The sequence below is a fragment of the Mustela nigripes genome, chromosome 10 (genome assembly GCF_022355385.1).
Source record: "Mustela nigripes isolate SB6536 chromosome 10, MUSNIG.SB6536, whole genome shotgun sequence".
Taxonomy (NCBI): domain Eukaryota; kingdom Metazoa; phylum Chordata; class Mammalia; order Carnivora; family Mustelidae; genus Mustela; species Mustela nigripes.
The window spans coordinates 377,758-391,841 of NC_081566.1; the positions used below are offsets into that span (position 1 = coordinate 377,758).

General features: G+C 39.2%; 1 protein-coding gene across 6 annotated transcripts in view; it reads left to right on the plus strand.

Moving 5' to 3' along the window:
* DCAF6 (DDB1 and CUL4 associated factor 6) overlaps nt 1–14,084 on the plus strand; it is a 141,128-nt gene that overhangs the window by 82,975 nt on the left and 44,069 nt on the right. For 4 of the 6 annotated variants that reach the window (XM_059412353.1, XM_059412356.1, XM_059412355.1 and 1 more), the window contains one exon: nt 4,117–4,176. The exons of the other annotated variants lie outside the window; for them this stretch is intronic. In XM_059412353.1, coding sequence (XP_059268336.1) covers nt 4,117–4,176 — 60 coding nt within the window. The remainder of the gene's footprint in view (nt 1–4,116; nt 4,177–14,084) is intronic. 6 annotated transcript variants of the gene reach the window in all.

Below are 14,084 nucleotides of genomic sequence, written 5' to 3' on the forward strand. Positions count from 1 at the left end.
ATAAGGTTTTATTTGAATAACAAAACATGTTCTTAAACTTAATGAATAAATACAGTATTGTCTTTGTATTGTGGACATTAATTGACCGACCATAGCTAACTTCTAAAAATTTCATTTTTTGAAGTCAGAATATATCACATTAAAATACTTTTACTAAAAAATAAGTAAATAAAATATTTTTACTTTTTTAAGCTAAAAAACTAAGAATTTTTCCTAGACTTTTAGGAAATACATCATGACTTGTTCCTAGGCTTTCAGTGATTTTTTTTTTTTTTTAAATGATAAAGAGATGAATTTGCCTTCATCAGATTACTGCTCACGTATTAGATTGGTTGCCTTCTTAGCCTGTTCCTGTGACTGGATGAGCTTGGACAGGTCATTTGGCTGCTTTATGTCTCAGTTTCCCAGTTATTGTTTTATTTAGATAGTCTGGCCTGCCATGATTTACAGAGAGCACAAGGTTGGGGTAGACAATACTGCATAAAATTTTTATACTCCTAAGTAGAGCAGCACATAATAATGTACTATCTTAATTATGGTATCTTTCACTTGCTACCTCAGAATTAGCTCGTGCCCCAGCCCTATACAGCTGACCGCATTCGGAGTTCTGAGTGAGCTGTAAAGACGTGCCAGAAACAGCTGTGGCAGAGGCAGTTGGCACAGTGCTGGTTTTAAACCCAACTCTTTTTTTCCATTCCAGGTCCCCCAGAAGTCCTGGGCTGCTGGCTCCTGCTCAGAGTGACAGCCCCTGTGGAGTCTGCTCTACTGGCCCGACCACCACAGAGCCCCACTGGAGCATGGAGCCAGCCTAGAGAGGGTCAGGTAGGAACTGTTTTTTCACTTTATGGCACGGTTTTGCTGATTGGAAAAGAAAGAAGTAAGTTTTATACCCCAAAAGGGTATAAAACATTGGTGATTATCTTTCAAAAAGGGCTTTTCAAAACTGAGCCATATTGGAAAAAATCAGCACTTACCCGATCCTGTGCAAGCAGGAGCTATACAACACCCAACTCCCCACTGTCCTGTGGCAACAGTCACGCATAGCACTTCTCAAGTGGATGCATTCGATCCTGTTTTTAGTGTTTATAGCAGTAGTAGTTGGTAAGTCAGGTGTGATGTTGGTCTAGTTCTTTAGTCCTTCCCGACCTTTAATGAGCGCTTGAGACTTGGGAAGCTTCCTGTCATTACTTCTCATTCAGTATCATGTTTCTGAAAAACAGGCAAGTAATAATAACATTAATTGACCCTTTCCTCGGTGCTAAGTAGTTTACATTAGATATCTCATTAAGTCTTCACCAGAACAGTATGTGGTAGATACTATGATTATCCCCATTTTACAGATGGAGAAACTGAGACATATAGACCTTAAATGGCTTGTCCAGGATTATAGTATAACTGAGTAGAAAAGCCAAAATTGAACCCAAAAGTCTGGCTGATGAGTACCTGTTAATTACCTTTAAGACTATAATTCCTTATTTTGTCTACAATTGAAAAATTGTGATGAGAAAATTCAGAAAATTCTAAAGAGTTTTTTTCAAAACCAAAATATAATTTTTTTTTAAATATACGGAAATTGACCCTGAGACACCTTGAGCTCAGCACTGACTGAGTTTTTGCCTAAAGTTTATCTCTACCTTAAAAATTATGTTAATAATTCTAAACACTTCCAATAACTAGACCAACCATGTTGCATTTTGCAGTACGTTATCAGTAGACCATATGGTCTGATTTTTACTTTGTAATGGTGCTTTCTGAAAGATATTTTACAGGGAAATGGAGTAGAGCATGCAGACAGCTGAAGCAGTCAGCATTGAGCTAATTTTACTGTGTTAATATTTGGAAATATTTCTATAAGTTAGAACTTACAGGTATTGTGTTTATGAATATCTTGTGGTATAAAAACATGTTACTTCAGATGTTTATGTGACAGGAAAATAATCCTTCCAAAACCAGTTTGCCTTGTACCCAAGATTAAAAATGGAATAGAAGCAATGATAGGATTTCTTCTTAAAGATTGGTTTTTCAGGATGGGAGGCACAACAAATGACTCCCCAGATGCATACAGTCGTGAGAGGCTGAAAACCAATAAGGAAACCCTTCTTGTTTAATACTGTCTTTCTGTTTTAACGTAAACTTTGCTAATGGTTTGAATCATTAAAGAGATTGAAAATCCATAATTTTGAGGCAGTGACAGCATTCTAAATCATCAATGCGTTTTTTAAAGACATATTCTTTTCTAAACTCTAAGAAGTTAGATAGGATGCACTTCATTTTATAAGACCTGTACATTACATAATATTTATTGAAAATTCCGTATTCGTTAAATGAGTCCCTGATAGGTTCATAGTTTTCTGAGGGCTCTTATAAATGAGAACACAGTGAAATGTATAACAAATACAAAGAGACAAAAAAATATTCATAAGACATTTTCTAGGAGATTTTCCAATATTTATTTCACTGTGACTCAAGTTTTTGTTATGTTTTTCTTTACTGTAGGGAATATAATTTTGGTTGTCTCTAGAGACCAACTTACCTGTTCTTGAAAAAACAACATGGTAGGAATGTTGTATCTAAGTCTAAAATGCTTAAATGAGAAGTTTTATAAGGGAAAGTAGAGCCTGGATAGACTCAGGAACTGATGATGTACTGCCGTTCTTTCTTCTTCGTGCGTGTGTTGTCCAGATTTGCTAAACTGAATGTTCCGATGAAGAGATAAGTAAGCCTAAGTCGGAGCACATGCTTTATCAGAATCTAGTAATACAGAAGTCTCTGAGCAGACGGGTTGTATCAGAAGGTAGACGATTTACAGTTGATAGGAGTGGCCCCAAGATTCAGACTTTTAAGTGTAGAAATTGAAGCAATCAGGTGATATAAAATTGCAGAGAATCCAAGATATATTGAAAAACTTTTCTTAGCCATCAGGTTAAGAACACTCTCGATTCAAAATATTTTGTCTATTTTTGGGGAAATAAAGGCATGATGAATAGAAACTGGTGATTATCCAAAAGTGCAAGGTTTTTGTCTTACTAATATTTGCTAAGAACTGGAACACAGGAGATTAGAGACGGGAAGTATTCTTACATTTAGGAGAGAGCTGTGCTTATTATCTACATATTCCCTTTTCATATCGCCCTGTTGGACACTGAAACTCAAGCGAGGACTTGGTAGCCACCTCCTTCTGTTCTCCAATGCCTTGCTTAAGTTACTAGTTCCCCAGGATGACCAGGAAGAAAGGTGAAGCTTAGATCTAAAAATGTCACATAGCTAATTATTGTCAGAACCAGGTTTATAATCAAAACTCACTAAACCCGGATGAGTGCTCTTTCCATTTGCCCATGCTGCCTTTCTTTGTATCAGTGTTTTCCAAACAATAGAACACATTTATAGGACAGATTCTTACACAGAAACTCAGTGTATCAAAAGGATAAAAAATTAAATGTTCTATTTAAAGCCAGGGTGGAAAGCACAAAGCTCTGACCATTAAACCTACTCCTTTTCTCTTTTTCTTTTCCCACCAGGCACCTAAAGAAACCTAAGCCTTCAACAGAGTATAGTTGTAATATGCATAACATATCTTAGAATTTCCAACATTGTCTATATTTCTGTAATGGCAATTACTTCATTGATTTTTCTCTTATAAACCATTTTCTTTGTCTGACATCTTCACTTGGGCTCCTATTTTCAACTCAAGGTGCAATACCTAGCAAAGCATAGCAAGCATCTCATTTCATGCTTTGAATGCTCAGTCCAGATTGAAAGCCATCCTTAAGGAGCTGGGAAGGGGTTCGAGAAGGGGAAGGAGTCTTCTGTTTAGTGAAGGAGATACTCTAGTTTTATTTTATCTGCCTTGACCTATGCTAAACTTGAATTTGATAAAAGGTATATGCATGGAAGTAGAAGACTATTTTCTTAACTCATTCTCAGCGTTGCTAAATGCTTGTGTGGAATAACCTGTCTGAAGCCCACGGCTGCTGACTCACTGCTTAGGAAATACATCACCGTACTGGCTTCTGTTCCCCACCTTTAGACCTTTGTCTTAAGCTTAGAGTTGATCATGACTTTGCTGTGCAGTTTTCTACTGCTTACTTTTAAGTTGAAATCTCATTTTTGTTTCAGATTCTCCTTCTTCTGTGGTTAACAAACAGCTCGGATCCATGTCACTTGACGAGCAACAGGGTGCGTGCGACAGGAGATGCGCTCTGCCCATCCAGCCGTAGCTTTGTTGCATAAACCCAGCTCTCTCTCACTTCCTCATAGCATTTCATCTTGATCATGGTCTGGTAGTGGGTATTTGGTGGGCTAAATGACCCAAGGTAGTTTTGGGTACAAAGGGCCTCCTTGGCCTCTACGAATTATCTTCTACGTAAACTAAGTTAATTTCTACCTTTGGCCCTTATGCCAACCTTAAATTATCTTTTTATAATAATATTGTAATGGATATAAGCTATATCCATTTTTAAAAATTCTAGGTATCATGAAATTGTGTAGAATTGTGAATATGAGGCTACCATATTACCTAGTGGCTGATATAGAAAAGGTTATATAATGCAGTAATATTCTCTATTACCAGATCACTGTTGTAATGATACTTGGTTTTATGTCTCAGGAGTGACTAAACTCCTGATAGCTTTAACTGTAAGGAGCACTGCTGTGAACTCAGAGATAAGCTTTGGAGCCATCAATCAGAAGGGAAAATAGCTTCCACTCACACTTGCACTTTTTGTAGTGGGAGAGGAATGAGATCAACCCGAGAGCTGTGAGCACAGCCTCATGAGGTTATTTGTCAGGCTCTATTACTAGAAGAGCACACAGAGCACAGAAACGGATTGGTAGAGGAAGACAAACCAAACAAATGGGCTTTTAGAATTAGGGCAACAGCTTTATCATTGCCCCTCAGAATTCCCTGGACAATTCTAAATGCATTGTGATGCAGTGGGTAGAAAAAGTTGATGTTAAGTTATCAAGAATAATTTAAATAATATTCCCTTTTCTCTATTTAAAATGACAAATGATTGCTTATTGGACTTTATAAGTATTTTTCAAAAAATTAAAAAAGAAATAACTCAGCCCTAAGGCCATAAGCTTTAGTTGGCTGAAAAGTTTACACCTGTAGGATGACTCATTTGCTGATAGTATTTGGGAAATTAAATATTGCTGAAGTAGTGGGAAGTAGATCTGATTTTAGCTGTCTTCTTGGACATATTCAGAAACTAATTTTAAAATAAATTCCTTTTGGTCTTAAATTATTCTCTATAGCCCTGAGATGACAAGTGTTGCTGGAGGTTTTTCTGTTCTTGAGAATGAACAAATGATGAATGACTTGGTAAATGAATTTGAGAAGTAAGAAACTCAGCATGTTTTGTCTCTATATATTTATTGTAGAGGTATTAACAGTGATGAATAATTCCCTTGCAGTAAAGTACAATTATATCATATTGTAATATATTGTACTATTGTTAAAAACTGCTCTCTAGGCAAATAATTATTTCTGTAAGGATACATGAATGTAAATAGTATATTACTACCAGAGAGTTTGTAGCCAGATTGCATACTCTGTTCATCACATAGAATAATTCCCGTAGATTACATTGAATCTTTTATTCAGTTTAACTTGGTACTTAATTTACTTATGATATGGGATATGGCCAAAAGAGATGACTGTAGGGTAACACTCAGATTTTTGGAACAAGGCCTGGGTGAGTGATGTTGCCACTTAAGTAAGGTAGACTTGTTTGGCGGCAGAAATCAAGTAGTTCTCGGTTTTTCTGGCGTAAACTATGATATGCCTTTTAGTCATATCAGTAGAAGTGTTACATAAAAGGGCAAGTCTTGAGCGGGCCTGGCAGAAGCTGCATCATAATCATCAATGAACTGTGTGATAAGTCCTCTGAGTTAGAAATATTTTAAAGAATTAAATCCTGAGGTTTTTTTGGTTTTGTTTTTGTTTTTATTTCATGCATTTTTGCTTAACAGGATGACATCTTTTAAAGTACTAGGGACTTCTACATCCCAGGCCTATATTACCTAAAAATAGCTTTTATGAAAATTAGAGAAACTGCCCACCACCGTCTTTCTCACCTGGACTAAGGGAGCTGCCTCTTACCTGGGCTCCTTGTATCCACTGAGGCCATACAGCCTGTTCCCCAGCAATAGCCAGAGTGAACTTTTAAAAACATAAATCTAAACCTGTCCTTCATCTGCCTAAAACTTTCTAATTGTATCCCCTTGCCCTTCAAAGCCTCCTAAACCCATACCTTGGTATACAGAGCCCTGCATGACCTCCCGGCCCTTGGCTCCCCAGCCTTATTTCAGGCCACCCCCTCCCTGACTCAGCTCTTAGCAAACAGGTTTGCTTGTAGTCCCGTTGATACTCTCTGCTTCTCTCCCTCTCAAAAGCCGTATATCTACTATTCCCTCTCCCCAAATCCTTTTCTCTACCCATCAGATCCCAGTTAGAAATTTCTTTCTCAAAAGTAACATGACATTTTAGTTTGAGTAATTCTCTGCTCTTTTTCTCTTTGGGACCTGCTGTTTTCCTTCATGGCATTTGTCAGAATGTGTGATCATACATGTAAGGGTTTGTTCGGTGCCTGTATTCTCTGAATATTGCTTTCATTCACTGTTACACTTAGTGCCTAACACCAGATCTGTTCTGTGTGAAAACAATAAATATCTGTTAAATGAGGGAGTAACTGAATTCTTTAAGCAGTAGGATGCCATAAATATTATTTCAGCTTGAGAGAAGCAGACGCGGGTTTACGTATTGGAAAGATGATTTCGGCAGGATTATAGACAGTTGATTGGAGGGCGGTAAGATTGTAAACTGCAAGGCCATGTAGGGGCAGTTGTAGCAGTCCGATGAGAGACGGTATGGGGTCCAAAGTAAGGCAGCAGTGGTGGAAAGGGAGAAGAGTGGACAGATTTTTTAAATACTTAAGAGACAGAATTGATGGCACCTTGAGACGGAGTAGTTAAAAATGAACGAGGGAACCATATCCAGGTGTCTTGATGGGTAATAGTGGTGATACCATCAACCAAGATAGGAATTTCAGGAGAAACAGCTGGTTATGTGGGAGAGGAAAAATACATGAGATTTTCTTGATATGTTGAGTTTGGAGTACCTTCAGATACCCAAATGGAGAAATGTTATAGACCGTTGGGGGATATATGTTTCTGGGGGGTCACCAGAGAGGCCTGAGGTGGAGAAAAACATTAAGAATAATGAATTTAGGGGGGCGCCTGGGTGGCTCAGTGGGTTAAGCCTCTGCCTTCGGCCCAGGTCATGATCTCAGGGCCTGGGATTGAGCCCCGCATTGGGCTCTCTGCTCAGCAGGGAGCTTGCTTCCTCCTCCTGTCTGTCTCTCTGCCTGCCTCTCTGCCTACTTGTGATCTCTCTGTCAAATTAAAAAAAAAAAAAAAAAAACCTTTAAAAAAAAACAAAAAAGAATAATGAATTTAGGGGCGTCTGGGTGGCTCAGTTGGTTAAGTGACTGTCTTCAGCTCAGGTCATGATCCTGGAGTCCTGGGATGGAGCCCACATCGGGCTCCTGCTCAGCAGGAAGTTTGCTTCGCCCGCTGACCTCTCTCCTCTCATGCTCTCTCTCTTTCATTGTCTCTCTCTCCCTCTCAAATAAATAAAGTATTAAAAAATAAAAAAAATAATGAATTTACAGATGGTTGAAACCAGGGGAGCAGAGGAGGCTGTCTAGGCAAAGAGGGCACAGTGAAAGAGCGGCGTCTGCACTACAGGAGCAAGCAGAGACATTGGCTGGGCCCAAAGAATGCCAAGTCAGGGACGAGAGAAGTTCAAGGAGGAGCTGGTCAGCGGCGACGTGTGAGGCAATGAGGTCAGCTATGGAAAGGACTGAGAAATGTTTCTGGACTTTGGAAATGTGTGGATTATCCGTTGTTGAGGCCTTGCGGTTTCATTGGTATGGTGGAGGCAGAAGCCAGAGAGCAGCGGTTAGAGAAGAGAGGTTTTTGTTTCAGAGGTGGAAATACTGGTATGGAGATGATCTTCCAATAAGCTCAATTAAGAAAAAAGAGGATAGGTCATGTCTGGGGGTGAGGGTACAGTTTCAAAACTGAGCTTTTTTTTTTTTTTTTTTTTTAAATTTCTTCATTGATTTGTATACATTATTTTAAAAAGACTTTTCAGAAAGACTGAACCTTCAGTTTTTGTGCATTGTGTTATTTAATCATTATAACATTCCTCTGAATTAGAGGTTGTATAAGAAGAGTAAGAGACAGAAAGATAACCAGCTACTTGCTGAGAGTGAAGGAGCTGGGATTCACACCCCTGTCTCTTCGAGCCAGTAATTACTCTGCTCAGCCATATCCCCGGAAGCAAGGGTGTGTACAAAACCGAGAATGTTTACCAAATAAGAAAGACTCCCCATCAAAGGAGCTAAAGGTACGGGGGATAGTTGTTGTCCTCAGATAATGCTCTGACTTCAAGTTTTAATTTTGTCGAGACTCCTGTTCTCCATTTTATCCTGTTGAATGGGAACAGCACATTGGTTAAGTTTTCCTTCTGAATATGTTTCTAAGGATTGTTTAACCATACTTTAAATTTCTTATCCATATTTTTAAGAAAAACTTAGATTTCTTTAATTAACAATTCAGGGTTTTTTTTTTTTTACCATTCATCAAATTTGACCATTTGACCATGTTCGTCTCACAAGCTCTCCAGTACTTGGACATGTTGTTCCATTTCCCATAGTAGTTCTTGGGTTTCTTTATTGGGGATAAAAATGTTACTGATCAAAATTTTAAAAGTTGGGGCACCTGGCTGGCTCAGTCAGTAGAGCATATGACTCTTGATCTCAGGGTTGTAAGGTAGAGTATCACATTGGGTATAGAAATTACTTAAAAAGAAAATCTTTTAAAAAAGAGGTTTTTTTTTTTTAAAAAAAATTGTAATTCTTCACTGAAAAATTTGGTTTCTTTCACTGTTTACATACATGTTATTGAATTGGTTGATTGCAGTCACTGTATAGTTTATCTTTTTTTTTTTGTCAGAGAGAGAGGGAGAGAGTGAGCACCAGCAGACAGAATGGCAGGCAGAGGCAGAGGGAGAAGCAGGCTCCCCGCTGAGCAAAGAGCCCGATGTGGTACTCTATCCCAGGGCGCTGGGATCATAACCTGAGCCAAAGGCAGCTGCTAAACCAACTGAGCCACCTAGGCGTCCCATATCTTTTCTGTTTTTTTTATAGATTTTATTTATTTATTTGACAGAGAGCGATCACAAGTAGGTAGAGAGGCAGGCAGAGAGAGAGGAGGAAGCAGGCTTCCTGCAGAGCAGAGAGCCTGATGCAGGGCTCGATCCCAGGACCCTGGGATCATGACCTGAGCCAAAGGCAGAGGCTTCAACCCACTGAGCCACCCAGGCACCCGTCTTCTATTTTTGACAAAAGCACTACATTTGATAAACAGACGTACGTGGAGTCTGACCCTTCAGAGTCATAGTGAAAGCTGCCTGGTTGCCTCAGTAGTTCATTTCTTTTATCAAAATACTTTTTAAAGAAAGAAACTGTCAAGGAAATAAGTGCAAAACATGCACATTGTTTTTATCCTGTTGTAAAATACTTGACAATATTCTGCAAATACAGGGCTTTGCACACATACATTGTCAGCCTTTCTGTGCTGATTAGAAACTCCTTTTGAGTAAGCACAGTGGTAAGTGTCTTGCATTTTGTTTGGCATTTTGTTTGGCTTGAACGGTGTTTTAATGAGTGAGTCTGGTGTTTCTTTTTATTTAGATCTCTATGTTGTGCCTACTGCATTGTGAGAGATATAATCCTCTTCTGGCATATATTTCTCGTGCCCGCTTATATTATGAAAACAAATACATTTTTTTCCTGTTAAAAATAGGTCAGCATTTTTCCCCTATTAAAACAACAACAAAAAAAAACCTATGCCCTTAACTTTAAATTTTTGACAGCATATAAGAAAATCGTTTTGCCTGAGTTTTTTTTTTTATCTTATTTATTTTTGCCTGCGTTTTCAATTTTGGCCTTGACTAAAGCAGGTTGCTCTCTATCCGTTACAAGGTTCATCATTAAGTGGAAGTTGATAATGCTGTTACATTGGAAACTTACACCTGTGGGCAGTTGTGTATCTGTCAGACACTCTGAGTTTGGAGCCTTACAAATATAAATGTTAATTCTCCATTGTATATATTGTACAAAAACAGGCTTCTATTGATGTTGATAGAGTGTTAAGTTAGAGAATGAAGCTTGGGGATGGATTACCAGGATCCAGTGAGTCAGCTCTTACTAACTCCACTAGGGTAGTTGGGAAATGGGAAGGTTGAACCCATCAGATACTAAGTATGCATCCCTCTAAGGTCACCAAATTAAAATTTCATTTTAGTAATACCTTGACAGTACTACCTTGAGTAATATTTAGATCACCATTAAGTGTACTTTGACAATTTTAATTTTTATTAAATAAATACCTAACTATTGAAGCCTGTTCTATTAATGGGCAGTATAAATTCACTATTCATCACACTGGAATATATCTGTGAATCCTGTATCTTAAGTTCTAGAGAAAAAAATAAGTTAGTGAAGTTAGACTTCATTCTTGATTTTTTTTTTATATTATTTAGAACTAATGATCACTTCATTGCTTAGAGTGGACCAGCTAATTCTCCTTTCCCCAACCTCAAGTCTACATTCTTCCCATTAGTGATATGTTCGATCTTTTAGAGGTTGAACCCTATTTCATTTCTATTGTGTATGTTCACCTGTTCACTCTCATTCTAGCCAAGTTAGTATCCATCTATATATCTAGTTAAATTGTTTTCTAACTCGGAATTGTGTATGACACAAATAACTGGCTTTGACTGAGTTTTTGGTGTGTGGCTTATTAAAAATTTTTCATGCATTAGCTCATTTGTTGGGATGTAGTGAGTAGTAATGACCTCATTTTACTGATGAAGAAACCAAGGCTCCAAGAAATATGTAAGGAAAGAGAAGTAAGTGCCACAGCCGTGTCTGTCTGTCTGTCATTAATTCAACTCATACTAATTGAGTTCATTCTGTGTTTACCTGGGGCAAGTACTGGCTGGGCTCAGCACTAGGCTGCATGAGTGAGCGTAGCTAGTGTTCCCTGTGCTTGGAACACAGCGTTGATTGACCCTACCAGTGCGAGTAATCTATCGGTGGAGTTGATTAACCATAACAATGATAGTGGAGACACTTATATTGCATATTCTTTGTGCTGAACATTATTTTGAGCGATTTTTATATGTTAATTTACTTAATCCACAGCACAACCTTATACAGTAACAGTAGGTACTGTTATTGTCATTTTCCAGATGAGGAAACTGAGGCAAAGAGAGGGTATGAAACTTGCCTGCGATCACATACTGTAAGTGTGCGTCTGCAGTCTGTGATCGTAGCTGCTATGCTCTGTTAGCCTCATCTAACAGGAAAGACAGATGGTGGAACAGTAAATGTAAGTGTGATGCCTGTTATGAAAGAGGAAATAGGAAGGTTCTTTGGGAAACATGTAACTAAGTCTTCATCTCTTCTGGCAGGGGGCCAAGTGAGGCGTGCGGGAGCATGAGACATTTGAGCTGAGGTCTGAAAGATCAGCACGATGAGTGAATCAGGAGAAACGGGTGTGAGTCCGGGGAAGCGGTGGGAAGGCTCCGAGGCAGTCATGGTATTAGCAAGACCATAAAGACCCCAGTGTGGCTGGAGTGTGCGCTAAGCTTCAGGAGATGGGGGTGCCCAGACTGAGAAGGACCTTTGGGACAGCTTAAGAGCAGTAGGAAGCTAAGGAAGTATTTAAAAGAGAGAGTATGGCTGATCTGCTTTGTTCCGAAGAGAGGACAGTGAGCCGACTAGAGACCAAGTCACTTAGATAAGTCTCCTGGTAATAAGGATTTTGACCTGATGATGGAAGATTCAAGCTGTCTAAGACAGAGAATAAACAGGGTTTGGTGATCGTTAGATGAGGCGAGGGATCGAGGCGGCGTCCAGAGGATAAACTGTAGTAAGAACTCCATAATTTCTGCATGGGCGCACTTGAGTAACAGCACGCTGGTTGGAGGGAGCGGGGCCGGAGCACATGTCTTCATGAATTTGTGGTGGTTCAGGGAGTTTCTGGTGCAGATTCATAGATGCCATTTCCAGCTGCTGCAGGGGTGATTCCCAAGCTTTCACTGAGCACAGTCAAGTGGGCGGATATGTTCTCAAATAGGTAACCCCAGAAAAGGAGCAGAGTATGGGAGGGGTGCATAGAAGGAGGTCGCAGCCCCAGGCGTGGTTCTGAGAGTGTTGATTTCGATTTATGTGTGTGAGACATCCATGTGGAAAAGTCTGTTGGGCCGTTGATTGTATAGATAGGAAGCGTAGAAAAGATGTCAGGGTGCTCTCAAGGTCTGAGTTCAAGCCCTTTGTTGGGCCTGGAGCCTACTTAAAAAGGGAGCGGGGAGAGGAAAGAAATCCTTTAAAATAAGAGAAAGATGTCAGAGCTAGAGAAATAAATTGGAAATTTTCTGCACATTAATAGTAGTTGAGGCCATAAAAGTAGATGAAGTTGACAAGGATGAATATAAAAAGTGAGAGCAGGAAGTATCACATCTAAAACATCCCAAAGGAAATCAGAAAAATTCCCAAACTGCAGATTTTGCTGGAGGAGAGCTGGTGCAGGAGATCAAGGAGCAGCAGCCACAGAGGTCAGGTAGAGTAGACCTGTGCCGTGCCGTGAGGCGAAGAGAAGAGAAGATGAAAGGAGAGCTGTGTGTGAGTGTTGCTGGCAAGTCAGATAAGGAGTTCCCAGAAATTCTCCACTAAACCAACGTGGAGGAGTCGATCAAATTTGTGAGAGCGGTTTCACAGTAGAGATGGAAGTGAAGAAACGGGAGATGAGAAGTAAGAAAAGCATTTCAGAACGATGAGCACGGAGCACAGTTGCTGGAGGGGAGAGTGGTTAAAGAGAGTGTTCTCCAAAGCCGTCTGCCTCGTTCGTTCTTTTTCATTTGGAAGCACATTTTAATATATTTATCTGTTTAGTATATGACAGACAGGTTTGGTTTTCTTTAGAAGATAATGTACCTGGGGAAACAGTTACGAAGAGAGAGATACTGGATAAGAATCTTGGCAGAGCTTATGTGCCACGTGGGGTGCCATCTTTACCTAGTTCCTTCCTGTTTGTTCTCCCTCAAGACTGAATGGGAACTAGGAATAGGGACTTTTGTAAAAGCACAGAGAGCTGTAACACTCACGGGTCTGCAGCAGGTGAAAGAGAGCCTCCATAGTGTTGGGTGAAGTGACAACTGCATTTCAGCCCATAAATTGTAAACGTCACCGGGAATATGAAACCAGGCAGAATCTGAATCTGTATATATCCCCAACCCATGCTCAAGTTCAATTTACATGTCTATGTTATGTGATGAAAGAAGTTCTTGGATTAAAATTAGTCTAACTGACATAAAGGTTGAGTTTTAATTGCCAGGAAGAAAATTTGAACAGAATATTGTTTCAATAACATTTTATAGGAGGAATTTCCTAAGAAATACCAGTATTGAAGTAAAGTTGTGCTTTGGTTTTAGCTTTCATAACATAGTTTATAAAGTCAGATTGCTCTAGGAAGAATAATAATTTTTAGAATTAAATGCTGTGTCTTGTAGTCGTGTGTTTGGTAGAGAGTGGTTTTCTGTGAAGAAACTCCTAAAAATAGTTTCTCCGCTTTGAATCAGCATCACCTCCATAAACAAATGATTGGAAGAACTGGGTATTTGGGTATTCAGGAGTCTGAGGTGTGCAGAAAAGTTACAGATTCCTGACCTATAAAAATGGAAGGTTTTCATTGTTCTAGAAACTGTATTTGAGAAATTTGCCTTTTCTCCTGTATAATCCAACTAAGTTGGGGAGCAAAATTTGGGAAGATAGAGTTGAACTGTATCTTTGATATCATACATTTTTTCAGGGAAAGTTTCTTTTTAGATTTTTTTTTTTTTTTTAAAGATTCATTTATCTGACAGACAGAGATCACAAGCAGGCAGAGAGAGAGGAGGAAGCAGGCTCCCCACGGAGCAGCGAGCCCGATGCCCGATGCAGGGCTCAATC